Source organism: Rhinolophus sinicus, chromosome 1 (genome assembly GCF_057876585.1).
Source record: "Rhinolophus sinicus isolate RSI-liver-muscle chromosome 1, RSI-T2T, whole genome shotgun sequence".
Taxonomy (NCBI): domain Eukaryota; kingdom Metazoa; phylum Chordata; class Mammalia; order Chiroptera; family Rhinolophidae; genus Rhinolophus; species Rhinolophus sinicus.
In genome coordinates this window covers 205,703,934-205,729,867 of record NC_142501.1, presented here as the reverse complement: position 1 = coordinate 205,729,867, position 25,934 = coordinate 205,703,934, and the positions used below count along the sequence as shown (strand labels likewise).

The following is a 25,934-nucleotide window of genomic DNA, read 5'->3' as shown; positions in this document are numbered from 1 at the left end:
CATGTAAAGACCATTGCAGTGGAGATAACAGTGAAGCATAGAAAGTTCTGGCAAAAGCATCACATGACTCACTGGCTTTAAACAGAGCAACGTGAAGCAGCAGACATGAACTTTACCTTCAGAGTCAAGACTACATTTTCTGGCTGTGGCAGACAAGGCAGGTGAGGAGTTTGTATAAGGCAGAGGCAGCATGCGTCAAGAAAACAGAAAAACTTACGTGAGTGATAAGCTATTATACAACGAGAACATTCATATCCCACACAGAGAAAACCAAGTGAGAGAAAGAACACCACAAGACAGGAGTATAAAACTTGAGTGTTTATCAGAGGAACAGTCTTTTGGATAGAATCAAGGTTGGAACTTACCTCTGAATTCACATGTGGATTTCTTAAAAGGTTCTTAGTACGCTAGTCAGTTATAGACAGGAGAATGAGGGAGAAAGGTACAAAAGGTGAACACACTAACCATGTGGTCTTCATAAAACAGAGAATCGGCAGCTTCCTAGGACCCCCGAGCCAAAGGCAACACCTTCCAAAGTGTCCTTTCTAAAATGAAAATCTAATGGTCCGTTGCCTTGCTTATAGCATGCCACAACCCCACCATATTTAATTCAGACTTTGTAATGTGGTCCTATATTTATTTAATCCTGGCTTCACGTCCCCATTCCTCCTGACCATTCCAGTCTCCAGAAAGCATCATGTTCTCTCTCCCTTCCTTCACTTGGGGTTCCCTCATGCTGCTCCCTTGTTCAGAACATTATTCCCATCCCTCTTCCCCTGATGAAACTCAAGTCTAATCTCGGATGTTGCTTCCTCCAGGAAGTCTGTCTTGACAACCGAGTCTGGGTTCGCTACACATCCCTCTTTGGTGCTGCCCTGTGGTCCCACACTTGTCCTTTCACAGCACTTACCCCACTTAGGGTGACTGGCTCCCATGTGACCATTTCCTGAGCCATGCTGTATGCTCCAGGAGAGCAAAACCATAATAGTCACACTCACCATTCTTTCCCAAGTGCCCAGCCTGGGACCTGGCACACAGTAGCTACCTATTCAGAATCAGATAACATAATAAATTGAGGGAATAGGACCCACTGCCTTAGACCAGCGATACCTAAACAGTGATCCAGAGATGGGGCCTGATGAGGGATGAGGACAGACTAACCCGCAGTGAAGTAGAAAAACAAAGAAGTAATCAGTTTCCCAGAAAGTGAAATGTGCTCAATTTATAAGACGATCCTTTTTTTTTTTTTTTTTTTGGGGGGGGGGTAATATGTGTATGAGGGGGACAAATTTATTATTGTTATGGTTGACTTTCAATGAACTTTTGTGACAGAATAAAATTAGATGGCTCTATCTTGTTCCCCAGATGATGTTTTTGAAATTGTCTGGTTCAGAAAAATCCAAATTTGTAAACTATTACCTTAGATGGCAGATTTTCTCAGACGTGAAAGAAAAAATGTTTACAATATTAATAACTTTTAAGTGAGGCATCCAAAATGTTGGCTTGGACAATTCAGATACACTTGCCCCCAGGGTCACATGGGACATTTTGAATGGCCCCAGTCCCCCTCCCTGGGTGAGTGCCCCACAGGCTTGTTACCTCCCAAATTCACCAGTATCAGCACCTCCCAGTATGAGTGAAAAACACTGGTTTGGGGCTTTTCCCCTGGAGCGGGTGTCAGGAGATTTGGGTGAGAGCAGGAATCTGTCTCTAACATAACCCTGCCCTGACTCATGGCTACGACCAGGCGTAAGTCTGGGAAACCTGCTCTTAGCTCCCAGGGCTGAGTATGGTGGGCTGCAGCCAGGGCAGAACCACCTGTAAGCTACGCCAGTCAGCTGCTGGTTTTGTGTTTAGTTTTCCTGCCCAACAGTCAGCCTGGCCCGAGATGTTTGGTACGGTACCAACAAACCCCTCGGTGGACCTTCTCCGTGTCTACACTGGTTGTCATGCAGGTACGAGGCTATGATCCATGCGATGCTGCAATTTGCACCCTGTCTCCACCACTTAGTGCCTGTGAATTTCCTACTCCAATTATTACCCATTACCATCACCCAGGGTTTTGAAAAACATCAATGACCAGCCAACCCTGACTAACTACATCAGAATCTCTGGAGTTGGGTCTAGGCATTGCTACAATGCTATTCAGAGCTGTGGTTACCTTATCGACAGAATGGAGATTAGAGGAGACCCTATTTTATGCAGTTATTGCAAAGGCAACTTGAGAAACCATGAGAAACAACATGTTTTGTGCATTATTCTGTTGTAAGCACTCTACGTGTACTATTTAATATATGTTAAATGAGTAAATACATGTGAAACACTTAGACCAATGCCTGCCCAGAGTAATGCTCAATCAATAATAATAATAATAATAATAATAATATAACAATAACAATCGATGCACAGCATTATTCTCATCTCTGAGCTCCCGTGAGCCTTAGATGACGACCCCAGTCATGGACTATCTTGCACCGCCTTCTATCGAGATGCCATCTGAGAGTCCTAGAAGATCCTTCCCTTACTTGGAAAGGAGAGTGTGTTCTTACAGGCAGCACGTCACCGCCCTCTTGGAGGATGGGAAACAGGAACCTATTCACTTACCTTTTGTAAAAATGTAGGGTTCAAACATCACAAACCCACCTGCACTGATGACCTGACATTTACTAAGTGCCAATCCACGTCCCATGACCATTAGCGCTAGTGAGGTCGTGAAAAGCAACAGGGACAGGTCCCAAGCCCTGTACCTGCCCCCAAAGGAAGCTTCAAGAAAGGAAAAGGTAGTGACAGAAATGAAATGAATGATACAAACCAGATAAATCTAAAAAAGAGTTAACTGAGAGGTTGGCGTGGAGACGCACCGTGACCACGTGGGCACTAATTCAGGAAGTCATCCCAAGGAAATCACTGTCCCTACAGACACTGATCCACACAATGAACCAGATGGTAGGCGGTGGGCTTGCTGGGACAACTATTCTCTGAAACGTGGGTGCCACTCAGGGGCTATCAGGGGGGAGTGATCATAAGTTATATATATAATTGCCCCAAACTATGCATTCTCTGAGGGTGGGGATTGAGTTCTTTTATTTAATTGTACAGACACCACTTGACAAGCTAGGCTAAGAGGCTCTCTCTGCAGAAACCCCAGGTAAGCAGGTGAGGTGGGTGATGTTTCCTTTCGTTTACAGTCAGCCAGAACACGGAGAATCCGGAAAGGGGCTGCCCACCCTCTCTGATCCCCAAGGGGTAGTATTCAGGAGCTCTGCAATACTGGCTGTGCTCGGCATGGCTCATTTTTGAATCTTGAGCACAGGGCATGGCACACACTGGGCATGCTGAATGTCCCATGAACTAAATAGATAAATGAGTTGACCATGAAATCTCTACCTCAACACCTCTGGTAAAGATAGACTATTCCTGTGAAGATTAAATGAGTGAATATTTGTAAGTCATTCTCAAGGGTGTCGGCTCCATAGTATGTGCTACAGAAACGCTAGGAAACTAGGATTATGAGAGTTGTTTCTTGGATGTCTATAGCTTCCTCTCTCTGATCCTCCTTTTTCCTTATAGCTCCAGAATTCCAAGTCCTATTTCCCTCCTAGGCTTCCATTTCTGCCTTTTCTTTTTCCCTCAGCAATAATCACCTGCTCTAGCATTTTATGGTTTAATGGATAAAAGACTGCCACACTCTGCCCACAGCTCAAGATACATGATAGTTGTTTCTTCTAAATTAGTCACTTTATATAGCACAGTGGTCTAGAATGAGCCTAGTTTTTTCTTGGTAGTGTATTTCTTGGTTTCGAGTTAGTCTAGTCTGGGTACGAATCCCAGCTTTGTCATTTAGTCACTGGGTGACCTTGGACAAGTTCCCTAGCCTCTCTGAGTATAGGATTTTCTTGCATGTACAGTGCAGAAATACTTCTGCTTGGATACAAGCTATTGTGAAGACTAGAAACAATGCAAGCCTCCCAATTCAGTGCATTGCAGACGGCAGACAAGAAATAGTATCTCTTAGTATCACAGAGAGGAAGATGACACAGTTTAAGATACACTTGGAGAAGCTTTGTGTTTTGAGCCAAGTGTTCATCAATGGAAGCAAGACCTTGTTTCTCGTTTACTCGACTTGCCTTTAAGTCTCAGTATAAATGCCAGCTCTACCGTGGAGTCTTCCCTGATTTCCCCAAGTGCAAGTACACTCTCCCTCCTCTGAACATTCACAGGCTTTTACCAGAACTTCTTACATGATGTGTGTCCCTCTCCATCCTGCATTAGTCTACTAGTTACCTACTGCATTAGTCTGCTGGGCTGCCGTAACAAAGTACCACAGACTGCGGAATCTTAAACAAAGTATTTTCTCATAATTCTGGAGGCCGGAAACCAAGATCGAGGTGTTGGCAGGCTTGGTTTCTTCTAATGCCTCTCTCCTCAGCTTGCAGACGGCTGCCTTCTCCCTGTGTCTTTTTCACATAGTCTAAATCCTAATCTCCTTTTCTTACAAGGATATTAGTCAGACTGGGTTAGCACCCACCCTAATGACCCCATTTTAACTCAATTACCCCTTTAGAGACTTTATCTCTAAGTACAAAACCATTCTGAGGTACTAGGGATTTGGATTTCAACATACGACTTTTGGACACAATTCAGCCCACAACATTCATGCATGTATCTTATCCCACAGCCTCTCCCTCACCAACTGTGAGTTCTTGGAGTAAAGGCCATATTTCACATGTCTGTACCCCTACCATGCATTGTTTCTAGTGAGTTCTCTGTAAATCTCAGTTAAATAAACACATTAAATAAAATAAACAATGTCAGGGGGAGAACGGGCCCAAGGATCTTAATGTACGTACTACTTTCAACTTTCAGCTAAAGTCAGAAGGGAGGCTGTTCTCTGAAAGGGAGCGTTTCCCTCCCAAAGCCAGCCCAGCCCCCACCCCTTGGAACAAAAGGTCTGCACTTCTGAATGCTTCTGAACCTCCTGACAAAGAAAGTTCAATAAAAGAGCCCCAGCTGTGAGGTCACTGACCACCTGAGAGCTCAGCAGAAGATGAAACACTGAGCTCAGGACAATGAGTGGCCCTGCCCAGGCCACTCACCCTCACAGATCTTACCTGTGTGACTGCGCTAATTAGACAGCCGGTGGGTTCTGGCCAGCATGGAAGATGCTACTGGCCTCTCCCTGTCCCTCAGGCCTTAGTCACCTTGGTGTTCCTCAGACTTCTGACTTCTGGTATCTTTAACTGTGTGCTCCAAGGCACTTTCCAGAAACTTAAAGGTCCGAAGTGCTCAGCGGTTAACACTCTCCCTCAGCCCCCAGTGGCCCATAACCAGTGCCTCTTTGATCTTGGTGTATAGATACCTCAGCTCCCTCCCCCTTCCTGTGGGCTAATTTGGACACAGTTGGTCTGCAGGGTTTCCCACAGCAGCTCTGCAGGATGAAGTCCCAGTCACCCCCTGCGGGAGGGGGTGTAAGGGCACACCTTTTATAGGCTGCCCTCCCGCCCCTGTAGCACCTCCCCACTTCCCAGTCAGGGTTCCCTGCCTCCCAAACAAATGACGTGCCCTTCAGTCTTTGACACAGGGTCTGCTCTGAGGGAGTCTAGCCTAACACACGCAGCATGTGTCAGGTTAAAACCAATTAGAAGCTTCCCTCCCAAGGTGCTCTGGCTTCTTTGGTGTCTTTGCTTAACCAAATTCGTCTTCCTCGGGTCACTGTGGGAAACATGACCCAAGCCACACCTATGGTAGGATTCAGTTCATTCAGGTGGGCTCAGTTCTGTCTCCTCTCTCCACTCCACCCCCACCCCAATGGTTCTTATCAGTTTGCAAAGGCATCTGATGTAGAGAGGAAATCAGGATTCAAGGAACCCCGATTTTACAGGAACTCCAAATCTAATACCAAGCTGACCACAGTTGGGACTTGCCCAGCTGAGAATTCTGCGATGGAGAGTGGCAGCCTGACTCCCACTGCTTTTATCATTGTCTTGTTAACCACTTTGTACCGGGAAAGGGGAGAACAAAGTACCCGGCCCTGCAGGACTAAAAGCCTGATGAACAGATTCAACTATTTTTTATTTTCATAACATTCAATGCAACACACATTTGCCTGTTTGTTTCACTGGCAACCTATGCTCATCATAAACCAAAATCAAAAGATCACATCCTTCAGTTTAGGTAGATGCCAGCGGAGTGAATTACCAGCACCTTGGTATTACGTAGAGATGTGAAAGGTACCGTATGATGTTTTCTGAAAATACTGTCCACCTATCTTAGCAAGGTACGCAAGGTCCTCCCCTAGGATGCGGCCCCAGCTCACCTTTCCTTCCTCTCCTTCCTCACCCACCAGCCCTGTCCATGGGCTTCTGTCTTCCACACCATGTCCTCGTGGCTCGTGTGGTCCCCGCAGCCTGGAATGCCAGCAAAGCCACCTACCGCCCCACCTGCTCCAGCCCTCCTTATCCTTTTTATAACAAGTCCCAACTTCTGGTCAGAATGAATTATTTTTCCTCTACGCTCCTCTGCACATTACTTATAAGTCTAGTTATTTCCTTCTTCTCCTTCCCCTCTTCTTTAAATAATTAGATACTGTCTCTGCAGCGTGCCTCCTGAGACCAAAGGTTATCTTGCTCATCTCCATCGTCCTTCCAATCCTAGCCAAGTACACACACGGAGCGCTCAAAAACATTGTTCAAATGGGAAGCTACTTTTTAACAAACTATCTTTTAAAACAAAGTACCCATCCTTGTTTCTAAGGATGTTCAAACAATTCTACAGTTGACCCTTCGACAACATGGGTTTGAACTACACAGGTCCACTTATACGCACATTTTTTTCAATCAATACGTACAGTACTATACATGTATTTTCCTTATGATTTTCTCAATCACATTTTTCTTCACTTACTTTATTGGAAGAATATAGTATATAATACATATAACATAAAAATATGTGTTCATCGACTGTTTATATTATCGGTAAGGCCAAGAGTAGGCCATGAGGAATGAAGTAGGGTGAAGAAATAAAATGGAGTCACTATAGCCAAGCTGCTAAATTAATGAAACCAAATAGGATGAGGTCTCAGGAAACAATTGTATTCTTGGTTTAACCACCTGGGAACTTCAACTTTTGAACTTTCACATCCAGTGTCAATGCCTGGATGCACATCAAACCTCCAGATAACCCTGTGGTGACCCCTGAAGGACTAAGGAAAGAGTGTTCGCGTATTCAGACCACCTGATATTCATTATCCAGACCACTGGTCACCTAGTGGGTCATCATCTCGGACCAATCCAGAAGCTAAGACGCAGGACGTATTAGTCTCAAGAATGTGACGTTAGTGTAACAACTCTGAACTTTTCTTTCTTCTTCAGAACACCTTCTGGGTTTTGCCTACTTGTGTTTCGGTTGGCAAGGTTTAAGACCCATGAATAAATCTTTTTCATTTATTCATAGCAATGCCTCCAGACTCTTTTTTGAGTTCATTCGACAGCGATTGGTACTTAAGTTTTGGGGGAGTCAAAATTATACATGAATTTCCAATTGTGTGGGGGCATTGGCACCCCTAATTCTCACGCTGTTCAAGGGTCAACTGTAGGTAGAGCTCTCCCTCCTCAGCTGAAAAGGTGGCATAATACTTCCTTTATGGAAATCTTCATTTTTAAATAACATATAACTTGAAAGGTGAATGTTTCTTCAAACACAGCTTTTGTAAATGGGATTTATAAAACGTTTCAATATTCTTTAGAAATTCCTAGTCAGAAAAGGTTACTAAGTTCACAGAATAAATAACCAGTTGTTTAAAGATTTACTTTCAAGTCAGCCAAAATTTTGCTCATGCTTATTTTAGCAACAAATATATCAATAAAAATTACCTTCTCATAATCAGTTGAGAGGTCAAACTTCTTTTGTATTATTTTCCTTAAAATATCTGGGAAAAGAAAAGCCACAAAACAATAGCAAGATTATTTTTTCAGTAAAAAATATAAAATGCATATTTAGAAAATAAAGGTCTATATATGTTCACAAATTACCTTTATATAACATGTTTCTAAGCAAATAAGACCTAGCTGGACAATTAGCTCTAATGTGTCTTTTGGAGCAAAAATTAATATAAGACCCCAAAAATTAATATAAGACCCAGTCATATGATATAATATGATATAATATAATATAATATAATATAATATAATATAATATAATATAATACCAGGTCTTATACTAATTTTTGCTCCAAAAGACACATTAGAGCTGATTGTCCGGCTAGGTCTTATTTTCGGGGAAACACGGTAGTATTCTTAGAATTATTCCTATTTCTTAATGTAGGTAAATAATTGAGCTAATGAGGCTCTAAAGCAAAGACAGTAGGATAAATATTTCTGACTCACTATTTTGCCAATGGCAGAATTAGAGGGTTATCATTTTTAAGAGTTTTCAGTTTCTCACAATACACCTTAATCTAGACTAGCAAACAACATATACTTCGTTAATAGTCACTGATAAAAACATTACACTGAAATTGCTAATTCTTAATTATTCGGAACTATGAATGCAATTTTTTCTTTAATAAATTCACATTTATATAATGTTTTACAAATGAAAGGAATCTTACAATTAACCTAACCTGAGAGTTCTGAATCGCATGGGACATCTCTCCCTTCCCACCTCTAAACACTGCATGAAACCCTGAAATGTCATACAAAATTGGACTTTTTTGTGCCTGTTCATTTGGGGCATTTTCAAATTCTGACATAGGTTAAGAGCCACGGCCCATTCTGACTCCCTAATCTAGTAATGATATGGCAAACCGGATGCCCAGACAGGGAGAGTGACTTGTCCATATTTATTATATAAATATTAATTTTGTCCATCGCTGCTCATTTTTTTCTGCCAAAAGTGTTCCAATTTTATGGTGTCTTGTTTTAAAGGTTTTTAAAAAGTCTTACTGAAGTTTTATATTCAGCTCATTTTAATTATTCTGTTGCTTTTTTTCTACCTGATGTCTTCTGGTTTCTTTAACCAGATGCAACAAGACAGAATTATTCAAATGAAGCCTAAAATGAAGTTATAGACTTAGAAGCAGTATGGTGTTCAGCATTAAAACTGGAGATTAAAATGTACAGAACAGGTTTTTCTTTAGGGACAAACTTTAGAGAGTGAATCAGTTCTTTCCCCTAAATGTCAGGTTAAGTTTATTATTTGCACTCAGAACTCTTATTAACAGAAATTACACACACACACACACACACACATACACACACACACACACACACACACACAGAGTCAGCCCTCGCAGACACTTAAGTGTTTGCAGGGAAATGTGATTAAGAGCATAAGTAGGGTTAAGTGTCTCTCTGTGGAGACACCATAGTATCTCCCTTTGACCTTCAATGGCAACATCTTAAACTTACCTGGTGTGGACGGTCCCTGTACTAAGAATGACGTAATCTGTTAATGTATGCATTAAATCAACACTGATCAAAATGAAAAAGATTATTCAGATTTTCACCAAAAGTATTAGTTTTAGAAGTAGAATAAAATGATATTCAAGTTCAATTTCGAGGCATAAAAGCTAGCGTTGTAAATATATAACCTTAATAAATTAAATATTAATTAGAACACAACTCTCTTTCCAGGCATAAAAGACTTTCCACGGGATCTTAAAAATCCATTGGACAACTTGCCCCTGTCTTGACTAAGTTCCTGAGGGGACAAGGAGCAGGTAGGCAAACCTACTGGAATGCCTGACAAGTCCAGATAAAACACAAACCTAGACAGTTCCAAGAGTGTGAACTTCCTGAATGGGCTGGCATTACACGGGGTGTGGAAGAGCAAAAGGCCTTTTGCCCTAAGGAAGAAATTTAGGGCCGTGCTTGGTATATGATGTGCTCACATGAAAACGTTACCCTTTTCACCTCCACTCTAGCACTACGCACCCGTCAGTGCTCTGTCCTTTCCAGGCCTTCTGCTTGTGGCACAGAATGTGAGTGCTCAGCAGAACCCATGGCACCACATTTTCTTTGGCCCGCTGCTTGATTCCACAGCCCCCTTGCAGGAAGGTAAGCCCGTGTGACTTGAGTTCTGGCCAGTGGCATGTGGGCAGATGTGTGCGCACAACTCTTCCAGCTGTGGCCTCAAACCTCCCAGAAGACCATTAATGCTTGGCCTCTTTACCCATCTCCCAGCCAAATATGGAGGATCAGGTGGAGAATTCTGAAGCCCAAAGGAATGGCAGAACCATTGGACAGAGCAAGCCCAAGGGTCCAGACCTCTCTACTCCACCACTTACTCCTACATTGGACTGAGCAGTGAGAAATAAGCACTGGTGCTGAAATTTTGGCTTCTTTGTTATAGAAAATGGTGACGCTTACCCTCACTGAGAAAGCTTTCACCAGTTGAGACACCCAACATTTTCCTGCTATGTGTACCCTCTATCTGTAGCCTATTCTACCAGCTTTGACCAAACAAAGGTTACCTCATTTTTCACAGGAGAGGATATACAGATACATATCACACAGCAGACTGAGACTGGGGGAAGCCAATAGCTTGGCACTCACGTAAACTGAGATTTTAAAAGCTATCTTCTTAAAAGATTGAAATTTCTGTATTCATACAAGAGAATGCATGAAAAGGCATTTGAACCCAGAAAACTCACTGCCAAATGCAATGCAATATAGCTCAGACAAAACTCATCCTGCCTGCTGTTATTCATGGGTCTACAAAGCCCTGAGAGTTATCCACGTGTCTGCCTTAAATGACCATAACCCCTTCACAAGCTTCGCTACCAACTGAATTTTCCTAATCTACAAAACACATGTTCATACCCAGTTTCAACTACGGATTCAAGCGTGTCTCTGCTGCCAAAATATTTAAAGAAAATGCTCTCGGGTTACAGTGTTATTCTGGGAAATGTGCATCAAAAAGGGATTAAGACTAAGTTGGCTTGAGATCTTGGTACCCTCTCCAAGAGTTATGTGCGCAGAATGCCGTCAAAATGGATGGGGAGAACCAGCTGCTCTTTCTGGAGGAGAGTGAAGATTTATATCAAGGTACAAAATTTGTTGGTGAAAACATAAACTTTTATGTGATCTGTAGGTGGTCCCCAGCATTTTCCCCAGAGCTCCCAAATGGAAGGGATCTTAGATAACAAACAGAGGTAATTCAGTATTATCAAATCTGGTCTTCCCTAATTAGTCTAGGCTTACTGGGTTTTCTTTCTATGCTTCAGAAATTCCTGATTCACAGGAATGTATCTCATTAATTCAAACAAACTCAGAAATTTCTGGTTATTTGGATAATTTGACTTAGTTTACCTTTTACCAAGAAAAATGTTTTAAGAAGCCAACTCAGTTGCATGAAAATGTTTAAATCGGTGTTGAATCAGCATAGTAAGTGCGATCAGTTCTGACACATGGGAAGTTAATGGAAAAAGGAAAGGCAGGGACTTGTGCCTCAGACTTAACTTAAGGCATATAAATACACATCTATTTGCCCATCATTTGATGAGAAGCCAAGGTCCTATTTGAGTATGAGACCTCTGCCTGGAATGGAGGTAAGTTAAGATAGCACCTATGGTAAAAGAAGCTCCTCACTAATTTAAAGGCTGACTTTGCCAACCACACCATATCCAAGCCACAAGCTTAGTGTTGATGAAAATGGCATCAGTGGCTCACAAAATTACACCATCTATACATAGCACGAGTATTTCAGAGAAAGCACTCAGCGATCATAGACTGCCTACAGATAGGAGGGGACTTGGCTTATTTGATTCTTCAGTGACTCAATGGGGAGAGGACTAGCCTTTTCTCTAACTATACACTCCACACTCTAATCCCCAAACATTGGGATAACTGCCTGTGTCAGTCAGGGCTCTCCAAAGAACCAAGACCAATAAGAAATAGAGATGCAGAGGAAGCTAGAGATAAGATAGAGATACATATAGAAAGGTTTATTTTAAGGAATTGTAGGGGATGAAATCTTTAGAGCAGGCTGGCCGCCTGGAAACTCAGGCAGGTCATGTTACAGTCTTGAGGCAGAATTTCTTCTTCCTCCAGAAATCTCAGTTTTTGCTCTTAAGACCTTCAATTGATTGGATGATGCCCACCCACAATATTGAAAGTAATCTCCTTCACTTAAAGTCAACTAATTGGAGGTGTTAACCACATCTACAAAAGTCTTTCACCACAACACCTAGCTTAGCAGCTTAGCGTTTCATTAACTCATTGGGAACTACAGCCTGGCTAAGCAGACACAGAACATGAACCAGGACTCTGGCCATGCGTGTTGGAGCAGAGCACGTCAGAGCAGCCCCGTCGCATGCAGATCAGGCAGACTCCCCACCATTAATGGCAACTCCTGACACGGGAGCCCCTGCCAAAGCAAAGGATCACAACCGGGACCCAGTTAGTACAAGGGCAGGGACCACGCATTGTCTCAGAGGACAGCTAACCTTGAGAGATTGCCCTTAGCCACTCCCCAAAACTGACTTATGTTTGGTGTGTGCTGAATTAAAAGGCAGGCAAGTAAATGTCTTTTGAGAAGATTTCTGTCTAAAATGACAGAACAAAATTAGTTTGTTACTTGCAAGGTTAAGTGTCGCTTCTCTGAAGAAGGCACTTAGGAAGCCCATCTTCCCAACAGCCTTGTTTGGTTGAATGTGTTCACTCTCCTTTGTCACTGGGATGAATCTGACCTGCCCACTCCTTAACTCACATTTTCCTGTGGCTGGTATGGGTGAGGCTGAGCGCAAAGAAATGATTTTGGGGGCCCACAGGATGCAACTGCCTCTGACCTTGGACTTCACCAAATCCCTGAGTAGCATATTTCCTGCTGCCTGTGATGTGCCTATCTGAATTTAGACTGAAGTGATATGCATTTTCGCAACCACTTCACACAGCCAACGTCCCGCACTCTTCAGTTTCACGGAGCACTTCATTCTACCCTTCAAAACCTCTGTCAACATGACTAAACTCTTTGGTTTGGTTTTTAATAAAGGAATTGATGCTTCAGACCTTTAGAAGCCAAGCCGGGTTTATTAGGACTTATCAGATGTATTCCTGCTGCCTCCAAGAATATAATCAAGTATTCTGGAGGGTGAGCCCCCTTTTTCTTTATTTAAAATACAATCCGGTGGGTACCAGAATTATCGGAGAGATTACTTCATAAATCATATACATGCCTAACCACTAGGCCATACACCTGAAACTAATATAAAATAATATTGAACATCAACTGTAATTGAATAAAAAAATACAACGCGGGCACCCTTGGTGTGCTTTATACTTCATTACAGCTGTCAACATGTGACTGTAGTTCTTTAATTGACTGGAGCTGCTTGCGTCTCCCTGAAGGACTGACACACATGGACTCATACCAAAATGAATGATGGCACTGACTCTCTCTCCCAGGAAAATGCTGCACAGGAAGCTATCCTTATGCAAACGTCTGGGACCAGTCTGGCCCTTGCAGCTTTCTCCCGACCATGGTTCACACTGATCCATGCATTGGGATTTAATTTTACCTTTAAGCAGCAGACAGCCAAGCCTGTTACTGGCCTGGGTTGCCCTTAAATCATGTCACATTCCTTCAGAGGAAGCAGGCACTCAGGTTGCACAAGTGAAGGGGGACTTTTGGGGTCTCCTGGAGCGTGGAATCCTCGACACAGCTGCCTGTCCGATAAGGTTCGGGGCTCAGTGGCCTCCCTAGTGAGGGGGTGCTGTCAAGGGGCCCCTGGACCTGGGCCAGGCGGGGCAGCTGTATTGCCAGCCCTGATGAATCCAAGGAGAGGGGGCAGGGAACACCGCTGGAGTATCTGTGGATTCTTTCTGGTCTGTTTCCTTCCCCAAGACATTCCTGGAAAGTGTAATTCAATTGACAGCCTTTGCCTCTGCTGTTCACTGGGAAAAGTTTGCCTTGAGGATGTGGTTTGAATTCCATTTTTTGGTCTTTACCAAGGTCAACACGCTTCCACACACAGTCCTGTGAGAATGTAAATCATCTAAACCCCATTTTGTTCTGCTGTGTGACAGAAGGCTCGTATATTGACAATCGCCTCCCCCCAACCAGGGACAGAAAGAGACACTAGTAGCAGAATGAAGGAGGACTTTTTTTTTTTTAACCCCTGTATATACTTTGAGTTCACTTTTAATTTTTAAAAGAATATTTTGAAATTTTGAAATGAATTACTTTTATTGACATACTCTTCTAACACTTCCCTTTCTCCCAAATCATAAAAAGACATAGTTCTTAATACTATTGAATGAAAATTCTACTTCCTATAAATGTAATCAGATTTTACAACATCTTGTGTGGGAAATGTGCTCCGGAGTCCTTTTTAGAGTATTTCAGCATGTAGAATTTGTCATTTAAAAAAAAAAAAAACTGAAAAGAAACGAGGCTAAAATCTGAAAAATGTAGATGCTACCCAATAAATAATGATTGCAAAAGAAATAATTAAATAGTCAAGATCTAGGAAAGCCCAGTTTTGTCCCAACAAGTGTTTGCTTCAGGCAAAATACACTCTTCCAGTGTTTTGTTAATAACGCACCAGAACCAACTTTCTTGTGGTTGTGTGTCAGTCCCTCCTGCTTGCGCCAACTGAGTTGTGGTCTCTCCAAGTGTCTCGTGTGTTTGTCCCCAAACTGCTTTCTGCTAGTTGTACTTGTGGCGAGTACATGATTTAATTAAATATTACGTACACAGGTAAAACATGACTACAAAAAGCAAAGGTTGTCTTTTATATAAATTCTTTTAAAAACTCAGTAAAGTGTTTTTTATGCTTTTAAAAACTCAGTCAAGAGGCATTGTTTTAAAAAAGAAAAGGATCTGTTGGATTCAGTGTAGGGGGGGGCAACTGGAAAAGCTCAGAGAGAAAACCAGTAAAACACTAGAAAAAAAATCAGCCTACGTTTCCACCACAAATTCTTGTTACTGGCATAAAACACAAAGTGGAAATCATAAAAGCTGTGTTGCCGGGGAAATTCCTATCAGGAGACTCACACTCACCGGACGTTAAGATTGTTCAGTGGGGAATTAGGAAGTAGGAATCTGCAGAACAACGCCCCTCTCACCAGCGGGGAGAACTAGGCAGGTCACAGATGACATTGTTGCTTTTCCTTGGCCCACCAGAGAGCTGAGGCTGCAAAGCAATCGGTTCTAAAGAGCACCAAGTCCTCCGAGGAGAGACAAGGGACACAATTTCCTCTTGGAAGCTGGTGAGAAGAAATCACCTAAAATGTTCCCAAGCTCTTGAAGGCCGAGTGTGGGCTAGCATGCCTGTGTGGAAGGTTCTATTAAGTTCCAGATACAGCAAGGAGATTCCCTTGGCTTGCAAGCCCCTATGGTTGCTCAAGAGTGAGACTGGGACAGTCTTTGGAGAAAACCTGGAGAATGTCCCCCCAAAGCTATGGGGGAGGTGATGGGCTGTAGCTGGGGGACAAGCACGAAGCCCCATCTGTATCCTTAGATGTTTCTCTCAGATGAAGCAAAAGCCTTAAAGTCACTGGGGGGAGGCAGTGGGCCCTCTCTGCCCGTGGCCAAGGCAAAGCCCATTGCTTCTAAGGTGGGAGCACAGGCAAAAGCTGTCTGCAGGGAAGAGATTGGAATCCCCCTGCCTGTAGGACATGGGAAAGGCCCATTGTTGCAGGAGCACGGAGCAGTAGCAAAACTTTCCACTCTGGGGAAAGATAAACACCTGTAGGCACGCTACCATTGGGATCAGGGTATAAAACTCTGCTCTCACACTGACACCGCCTCCAGCTAACAGTTTAGCTGCCATGTGGAGGAGGTACAGGAACACTGAGAACGCCCCACTCTTCTCCCCAGGCTCAGAGGCACAGGGTCTGCCTAAGCCTGAGGCTGGACCAGGATAACAGACACGCCCTGTTGCCTCCCACCAGGAATCTGGCTCCAAGTGACAAGCACTTCCATCATGAGGGAAGTAGCAAAAGCAGGAGGGAGCCGTCTGTGGCACTGCTGAGTAGGGACAGCTAAAAGCTGAGGGTGGAACAGGAACACAGAGTAATATCCTCTGGCATGCCAGGCCCCACACTACACACGAAGTGGCTGCAGTCCACCGTCCAAGGAATTTAAGCTGTGGCACATTGAAGGTGATGAGGGCAGCAAACCAACTCAAACCAGCTCAAGTCCTAACCAGAGGGACTCAAGCTCCCACAGTAACAGCCTGATGGGAGAGGACACATGTCCATATCCAGATACATTCACCCCAGTTTCTACAGTTCTATAGGTGGTATCCAGCATTCAATAAAAAATTACAAGACACACACACACACACAAAAAAAAAAAAAAAAAAAAACACAAAAGAAAATAACCCATTGTGAAGACAGAATACAATAGAATCAGACTCAGAGATAATTCAGATGTTAGAACTTTCAATGACAGAAACTTAAAAAAAAATGTTAAGGGGATTTATATTTATAATTCAGGGTAAAATGAAATGCTTAAGAAAAGTATATATAATTTTTAGGATTCCCTGTATTTACCAACTTTAACTAACCATCAGTCATACTCATGTTGAATAAGAGGGCTCTACTCTCCTTAAATGTTTTTTGTTTTTGTTTTTTACCATAAGTCAGCCCAGTGGCAATTCTCTAAAATTGTAATAACTGGTCCTGCTCTGTCCGAATCTCCAACATATGGATTTTATTTCTTCCCTTGCATTCTAACTTTCTCAGAGTACGTTAGAGGAAAGGGAGGGGAAGTAAAGTGTGTTAATTGGGCACCATGAATCACTCACTGAGCTTAGTGCTTTGGGCCAGGTGGCAGAGCAGGAAAAGCATGAGATGTAGGATCAGTCAGGCTCCAAAAAATGTGGCTGCCTCCAGGACTTAGAAGCTTTGTGCCTGACTTGTATATGGGACCAGAAACTCTCTGGGCCTCTGTTTCATCATCTGTAAGTTGGAGAGAAAGCAAAGTGCTCCTTGTGAGCTTAGCAAAGAGATTGCAAATGACGTGAGGTGGGCATCTAGCAGACTCCTCCTACAAATTTTGAGGGGAAGCAGTGTCATTCTCATTCCCAAATGTGGAAGCTGGGGTTCAGAAAGGTTCAGGAAGATGCAGGAGAGCACTCAGATAATAAATAGTGGGGCAGGAATGCAAACTCAGGATCCTTTTAATGCCAAAGCCTGTGCTCTTTCCACAAGGCAACCCTGTGTGGATTCGGACTGCAGGTCCAGCCTCGCCATCTGTGGGCATGTGGAGTAACTTGGACCATTGGCTTCAATTCTCTATGCTTTTCTTTCTTCATCTGTAAAATGGGGTTAATAAAACTAACTTTGCGAGCTTATTCTAAGCAATGTAAATACTACGTGTAAAACACTCAGATGATACCTGACACAAAATAAATGCCCTCAAGTGGTGGAGGAGGGGGAGGTGGTGGTGATGGTGGTGATGGTGGCAGCTGTAGTGGTAGTTTATGAAAAGATATATCTCTGGGCTTCTCAATCCAAGCTAAATATTAGCAAAACATCTATTAATGGCAGGTAAGAGGATAAGACTGGGAGATGAGAGACTTTGGTCTTAGTCCCAGTTCTCCATTTACTGGCTCCAATATATTCAGTACATCCTTTACATTCTTGGGGCCTAAGTTTTCTCACATGTGTAATAACATGGTCAGACTACATTCACAAAAATATTTAATAGGCATGAATGTGTCCCAGACCCAGTACTGGGTACTAAGATACAGAGATGAAAAGATACAATCCATGTTGTTAAGGGGCTCATACAGGGATGACATAAACAGCCCACTGGCATGGCGGATACAGAGATACAAAGAAGCAGACGGTGCCATGTGGGAGGATGCGGCCATGCAAGTTTCAGTATCAGCGGGGTAGGTTAGGAGAGTTGTGGGGAGTAAGGAAGACTTACCGGAGCAGGTGATATTTAAACTGTCTTAAAAGAGTAGAAATGTATCCAATTATTAAGTGACAAGGAAGAAATTTCAGGGAAAAAGAACAGAATGTATAGGTGCAAATAAAATGACTGGTTTAAGGAATTACAAATAATTGGTACTGTTTAAATTCAAAATCCAAGGTGGCAGATGAGGAAAGACAGAAAATTAGCATAGCAGTTAAGAACAGAGAATTCCAGCCCTGTCATTTAATGGCTACGTGGCCTTTTGCAAGTCGCTTAACCATTTTGTGTCTCAGATTCCTCATCTGTAAATGTTAAGCCACCTTATCAGTAAGAATCTGTTGAGTAGTGGGAGGCCGTTAACAAATAATTATCTCTGAGCTTCCTAAAAACTCTAAATATCCATCACTCTGTTAAGGATGTACCTACTGTGTGTCAAGACTTCACGAGCTCAAAATGAGCTGATATTTATGTCATAAGATGCTGAGTGGAGGGCATTGGCTTGGGCATGGGTTGAGTGGGATGCAAAGCCTCACCGGATGTGCTTTGGGAGGTCAGACTCCACACAAGGTCCCGTCTCTCTGGGATCAACAATAGACCCACATTGGCTGACTGGTCAGGGTGCCCAGGCCCAGGGCTGTCTTTGGTCACAAAATGTTTTTTCTGGAAGCAAGTAAGCTGGGACCTGACTCCTGACTCCTGACACCAGTTGAGTGAGCCCAGCATTTTAACAGTCTTCCAGTTATTCCTAGTGGCGGGGATGAGAGCAGAGATAGAAACTCAGAATGAGACTGGGATTAGTAAGAGCTCAGTGGCCCCCCAAAGACAACTTCCCAAACCCAATACAAATATGACACCTGCTTATTTGCTTTGAATCTCTCCTACATAAACTTCCCGAGTGTCAGAAAACAAAACCCCAAATGAAGAGAAAGGGAATGAAATACCCAAAGACCATTAAATTCTTTCAATTTTAACACAAACCAACTTCTGCTGGATTTCTATCTATAGGCATAGAGATTATTAGCTATGGGATCAGAAAACGGGCAGCCAGTGGAGATGAAAAGGAAACGCTTTACGGGGTGGCTGGTTAACTCAGTTGGTTAGAGCGCAATGCTCATTACCACTACGGTTGCCGGTTCGATCCCCATGTGGGCCACTGTGAGCTGCGCCCTCCACAACTAGATTGAAACAACTACTTGACTTGGAGCTGATGGGTCCTGGAAAAACACACTTAAAATAAATAAAAGTTAAAAAAAAATGCAGATGATGCTTAAAAGTTCTAAGTTCCTTAAGAATAGAAATGGTACTGTTCTTTGGGCCATTTCTAGAAACTGTCAGAAGTAAGGAATTTAAGTAATAAATTTTCCTAAATACATTATATCTGCACTTAAAAAAAGAAAGAAAGAAAAAGAAAAGGAATGCTTTATGATAGCTCAGCACTTGGAGGGCCCTCACTGAGAATCCCAGACCCAATAAAACTTCCTCAGTAATCGGAGAAGCTCAGGGCTCCCTACCCTATTTCTACATCTGTGTGTAAAAACATACATTCACTGAACTCCCACAGAATCCAAATCCTTTAGCTCTGTTCAGGCCACTCACAAAATCACCACTGATTGAATCCTTGGGAAACCCTAGACTATGTGGGTTTACCTCATTCCCATAACATGGTACCAGGACACTTCTGATATAGTAGGAAGCTTACTAACTACTACCGTGTTTCCCCGAAAATAAGGCCTAGCCAGACAATCAGCTCTAACGCGTCTCTTGGAGCAACAATTAATATAAGAAACGATATTATATTATATTGTTATAGACCCGGTCTTATAGTAAAATAAGACTGGGTCTTACATTAATTTTTGCTCCAAAAGATGCATTAGAGCTGATTGTCTGGCTAGGTCTTATTTTTGGGGAAACATGGTAACAAATGGGGGAAAGAAATGATAGAACATTACCATTTTATAACCATCACAGTGATGATTTATTAAGGCAAGAATATAATCTATGGATGCTAAAAGCACTAGGCAAATGATTGTTGGGGAACAGGACAGGATATGGAAAGATCTGGAAGATACCACTGTAACCAAACCATCAAACCTAATTTCACCAATAATGGGACAAATTGACATCAATCCTGATGTGATCCATTGAGCGGGTACAGCATTTGTGTAGGACCCCAGACAAAATATTTTATTTGAATTTGATCCTGAGAAATCAAGATAATTTCAAAATTGAGAGACATTTTTCGGGGAAAAGTGGCTTAGGCTCTTCAAAAAATTTTGTATATCATAAAGACAAAAAAAAGGGGGGATTAGGGAATTGTTCTAGATTAGAGGAGATTAAATTGACTCAGGCAAAGCAGGATTCTTGACCAGATTTAGGGAATAAAAAATATAAAGAACGTTAATAGAAAATTTTGAGAAATACAAATATAAACTGTATATTAGATAAAAGTGTCATCCTAAAGTTAAATGTCTTCAGTGTCATCCTTGCATGTTGTCATGTAGAATAATGACTTATTCTTCTGAGATGCACATACATATTTAGTGGTGTGGCAAAATATTAATAATTGATGAATCCAGGTAAAGGATACAGAGGTGTTCATTTATACTATTATAACATTTCTAAAGATTTTAAATTATTCAAAATAAAAATCAGGGGCCAGCCCGGTGGCTCAGGCGGTTAGAGCTCCAAGCTCCTAACTCCGAAGGCTGCCAGTTCGATTCCCACATGGGCCAGTGGGCTCTCAAGCACAAGGTTGCCGGTTCAACTCCTCAAGTCCCGCAAGGGATGGTGGGCTCCGCCCCCTGCAACTAAGATTGAACACGGCAGCTTGAGCTGAGCTGCCTCCCAGATAGCTCAGTTGGTTGGAGTGCATCCTCTCAACCACAAGGTTGCTGGTTCGACTCCCGCAAGGGTTGGTGAGCTGTGCCCCCTGCAACTAGAAACGGCGACTGGACCTGGAGCTGAGCTGCGCCCTCCACAACTAAGACTGAAATGACAACAACTTGACTTGGAAAAAAGGCCTGGAAGTACACACTGTTCCCCAATAAAGTCCTGTTTCCCTTCCCCAATAAAATCTTTAAAAAAAAAAAAAAAAGAAAAACCAGGAAGGAAAAATGTTCCTGGATTTTTTCCCATCTTTCTCTGTAAATTCTTTCAAACTCTTTTTTTCCAAACTGTACTTCCAGTACCCAGTAGCCAGTTAACCTATTTTCCTGCTTATTAAGCTCAAAACTTTTGGACTCGGTTTTGGAGAGTCACAGCGTTTTGTGGTTTCCTTCTTCCTTGCTGGGATTCTGATTCAAAGGAAGAAAGGACTCAGTAAAAAGATAATCAAGGAAATGTGGATATTAAACTTAATAATGAGAATGAACAGTAAAAAAACTAGTATAAATTTTGGTGAGTTGGATAGCAAAAAGAAAATTCCATATTCTTTAGAAATTCACATTGAGGTGGAAGGTGAAATGATGTTACACATGAATTCTAGCCAAAAAAAAAAAAATTTAAGAAAAAAGAAGACACTAGAGGAAACAAGATAAAACCACATATTTTTTTTTTCAACAGGACAACTGGCATATGGAGAATTCATTGTATTATCTTTTTTTCAAGTTTGGGATAGGTTTGAAATTTTTTATTGTAAATAATCTTACTTCCCTCACACTCCACCATCTAACTCAGCTCTTCATCACATCTAATCTACTTTTAATGAAGTCGCCTACTGATTATTCCTTTGGCCTCCCTCTCCTCTCCTACTCTATTCCATTCTATTAGATTAATTAGTCTACAACCACTTTTATGTTATCATTAAAACTATCTGTAATGTGACCCTCTCCTTCCAATTAAAATCAAAGTAAGCGCAGGATTTGGAGTTAGGGTGACCAAACGTGTATTTTGGATTTCCCAGACAATCCTGGTTGCCCAGACAGACCTGTTGTTCTGGCCTAATCATCACCAGTGTTCCCTTTTATTCTTAAAATGTCCTGGTTTAGATGATAAATGAAGTGGTCACCATAAATCAGGCAATCCTTAATTCAGTTTCTATTAATAGATCTGATACTTAATGCTGTGACCTTGGCGATATATTTAACGTCCCTGGGCCTCAATTTTAAAATGCAGGACATAATGTCCATTATTATGAAATATGTGAAAAGCTTTGAACAAGATGCCCCACACATACTAAGCAATAAATTGGCAGTTGCTATAATTACATCTCCCTCCAAACAAGACCCCTCTAATCCAGCCACATCTCTTCCCTGGTCCCCCAAACAAAACCTGACTTGCTCGTGACCCCTCTGAGACTTGCTGATGTGATTCCCCCATCTATCAAAACCCTCACGCTAGCCTTGTAAGTTAAAACTTGAGCTGACTTCCCTTATTGCTAAACCCTTACAACTCACCACTCACTTGTGACATTTGATGACCCACTGGCTTACATGTTCCCTGGACTATTTATTCTCTGTAAATACATTTTGTCTCCTAAACTAGAGACTGTCCATTCTTTAAAGTAGGAAATGTTCTCTCTCCCACGTAAATCTCATAATCCCCAACCCAGTGGTATGCACCTGTGTCAAGGGTTCAGTAAAATTTGCATGCCCCAAACAAGACAGCTAAACGAGATCTCAGAAGCTAATATTCTTCTGGGCAAGAATATTTTCCTTGAAAAAAAAAAAATCTAGAAGTCAAACGTGGTATATTATTCTTAAGAAGTTTTGCCTTGTTTTAAAAAGTTCCTGCACGTCCTTCACCTCAGCTTCTTCATTAAAGCCTCCAAGGAGGTGGGGGCTGAGAAATCAGACTTCTTACAAACTACAACAGAATCCCAAATCACCATTATTGCTGAACTTGAAAACCCCGCTGTTCCATGGTACATTAAACATCAGGCAAAATCTGATTTTCTTACAGTTCTAATTCCTTAATTCAGTCTGTTTTTTAAATGGGCAAACTTTTATATATTTTTTTATCTCATTTATCATAATTTAAAAAAAAAAATCATTCAACCCTCAAGCACACCAGTCCTAGACAATTTGCATACACAGGCCAGTGGTAAATGGTTTGAAACCCGATGATGTAAACTTGTTTCTGCTTTTGTTCTAGGTCAGACCTTTATGCCTACAGTCTATATGGGGACATCATAGTGGGATTTTTAGCAACATAAAATCAATAGCAAAAATAACTCTCAGCCTAGGAAAACAATCTGAAAAGCAATCAGCCAATGTAAACACAGGTTATTGCTGGTGAAAAATGCACCTTTTTTGTTCTCTCTTTCTGTGTATTTTGTATTAACACATACTATTTGTAAAATGGCAGTAAATAAAGGTATATCTGCTGCATTTGTAATGAATGACATTACAAAAAATGATTAAATAGTTTGCTTACTTAGTCAATTAGAGCATATGTATTCAACAAAAGCTCCTACTGTGCTCCAAGCAGCAGGAATCCAATTGCAAACAACACAGTAGGCCCCCTGTGTGCTCAGAAACCTCCCAGGCAGCACCTCCCCAGTCTCCTCTTTCCTGTTTGTTATGCTACCAACTCTCATGTAGCTGTATGATCTTAAAGGAGCAAGCCTCCTGTTGCTGGGCCTTGGTGTTCTCATCTGGAAAATGGAAGAATGATATTGGACGACTATTTCTGACCAGATGATTTTCCCTAAATGACAAATTCCCTAAAACCCAACAGCCTAATGCCAATTCACAGTAAACAGATTAGGTAAGGGGTTTTCTGTGTCAAGAGCTAATGTCACAGAAGAAATACTAAACGGACTAAGACTCTGCTATATAACTAGGCAAAAGGCATTTCACAAACTCTTCACGACAGAAACAGATGGGAAAACAATCAATCTCACTAATAATCAAAAATATATATTAAAATAATGAGACGTTATGTCCCTTGCAATTAATTCAGTTTTTAAAATGCCCAACACATTACTAGTGGTGGCATAAACCACTACTGGACCTTCTGGTAAGCTGATAATTATTTTAAAGACTTTGAAAAGGATCCTATCTTTTGATGAATAGCTCTACTGGGGAAAATAATTCTAAATATGTGAATAACCCTAGTGAAAAACTGGAAATAAAAATAAGGAGGAATGAGTCAGTTTCCATGTGATTCCATCCATTGTCTCTGTGAAGTATGAGGTCACTGGCTGGTGGAGGAGAGTTCAGGGTAGAAATTTGAGGAGAGAAAGTATGCAAGTAAGAAGTGGGACAGGGGATTTATTGAGAAGCGAGTCAGAACTGTCCGAAGTGTGTGTGTGTCCTGGAGATCTGTGAATATAACGAGAGAACAGCAGGCACAGTTGCATTTTTTTCTAGGAGCAGTCAATTGCTCTGATAAAGAAATGAGAAAATGGAGGAACCAGAAAACAGTACAAGCAGATTTGGGATTTTGCCAGAAGAGAATTACAGTGGGAAAGGGGGCTAGGGGAGGGTGCTTATAACACAGGACTGTGGGTGCTGACAAAGTGAAGATGAGGGGCTCTGAGAGTGAGATGGGGGGCGAGTTGGAGAAGAAGAAGCAGAGGCAGCATGCTGCACTCTGTCAGGGAATGCTACCAACTGAGGAAGAAACATAGGCAGAGATTTGGAAGATGCAAAGGAACCAGCCAGCCACTAAGAGGGTACAGAACATAGAGCTGGAAGGCACAGTATGTGCAAAGGTGCCAGCGTCAGGAAAGAGCTTGGAGAGTTTCTGGAAACTTAAAGGTCAGTGTGACCACAGCACAGTGAGTAAGAGTGTATCCACTAATGCATGTAACTAACAATTATTGAGCACTTGCTACATTCTAGGCACTGAGGATACAGTATTGAAATGTACAGTCCCACACTTCAAGATGTTTAGAGTCTAATTAGCAAGACAAACAAATATTTACTAGAACACCAAGATATGTGCTACAAAGAAAAATGAAGCAAGATAAGGGAGTGGGGAGAGGAGTGCTAAATTAGACAGTGTGGCCAGAGACGATCTCTGTGAGGAGATGACATTTAATCAAAGACCCAAGTGACATGAGAAACAAGCCATGCAGAAGAATGGTCCAAGCAAAGGGAACAGTCAGATGCTAAGGGGCTGAGGCAGGACATCATGTGGCTTGTTCCCGGTAGAGCAGGGACGCCAGCTGGTGTAACTATCACGATCTTAGGAGGTTACTATGTACAGCCCTCCCCACTGTCTGTGTAAGTAGGAGCACACTGCAATGGTCCAAGTGATGGGCAGCTTCAGCTATGGGGAGGGTAGTCCTGACTGAGAGAAGTGGACAAGTTTGCTATACATCTGGATGTATCTGTGCGCAAACTGGTCTTCAGGAAGGCTGCTCCGTTCCCCGTTATTGCAATGCAATACTTGGGTAGCACTGGCCTCGGAGGCCGCTATTAATTTGAATTTCAAAGTAGATATTCATTTCCACTCAGCTTTATTTCTATTGCACATGTTACATGTGAATGGCTCTTTAAAGAAATACAACTCCTTGCAATGCAGGAGTCCTGGGTATCTATTCACTACACGCCACGGTAGACTTGGCTGCATTAAATGCAGCATGTCACAATCAATCACCCTCTTAGGAGCCTGCTGTCCAAATCTCATTAGGCTGAGTTTCTGGGTCAGCCAGTTTCCAGAAGGATACTACAATATGTACAACCACCTCGTCCCCTGGATACAAGGCTGTTTACTTCCAATCAGGCTTGAAGAGAGGCTTCATCTCAAGTAATAAACATGTCCTATTGAATCAGTGACACCATCAAATTAAAATGTTTTAAAATGATAATTCAGGAACTTATAGGTCGTAAATGCTAAAGACATGCCAAACACCAATAAACAGTCACATCACCGCCTTTTGGCTCCCAGTGTTAAACTAAGAAGTGTCCTCCCTACAGGAAAACTAAGCAGAAGTTTTGTGTCTCAAGCTGCTTTCTGTAAATTACCCTTCTCCTGGCGAGACTAAAGAGACGACTTTCACTGAGATTGTTGCCGTGGGAAGTCTTCTCCATCCCCCTCCTCTAGTTTTAAATTATTGAGGGGTTTTTTTCATCCTACTCAATAAAATTTTGGCCTTTAGGATTTTTTATTTTTATTCT

At 42.1% G+C, this 25,934-nt stretch overlaps 1 protein-coding gene across 3 annotated transcripts in view; it reads right to left on the bottom strand.

Moving 5' to 3' along the window:
* The window catches only part of PROM1 (prominin 1), a 93,787-nt gene that overhangs the window by 44,435 nt on the left and 23,418 nt on the right, over positions 1–25,934 (bottom strand). For all 3 annotated transcript variants that reach the window (XM_019713028.3, XM_088792764.1, XM_088792765.1), the window contains one exon: positions 7,872–7,927. In XM_019713028.3, coding sequence (XP_019568587.3) covers positions 7,872–7,927 — 56 coding nt within the window. The remainder of the gene's footprint in view (positions 1–7,871; positions 7,928–25,934) is intronic.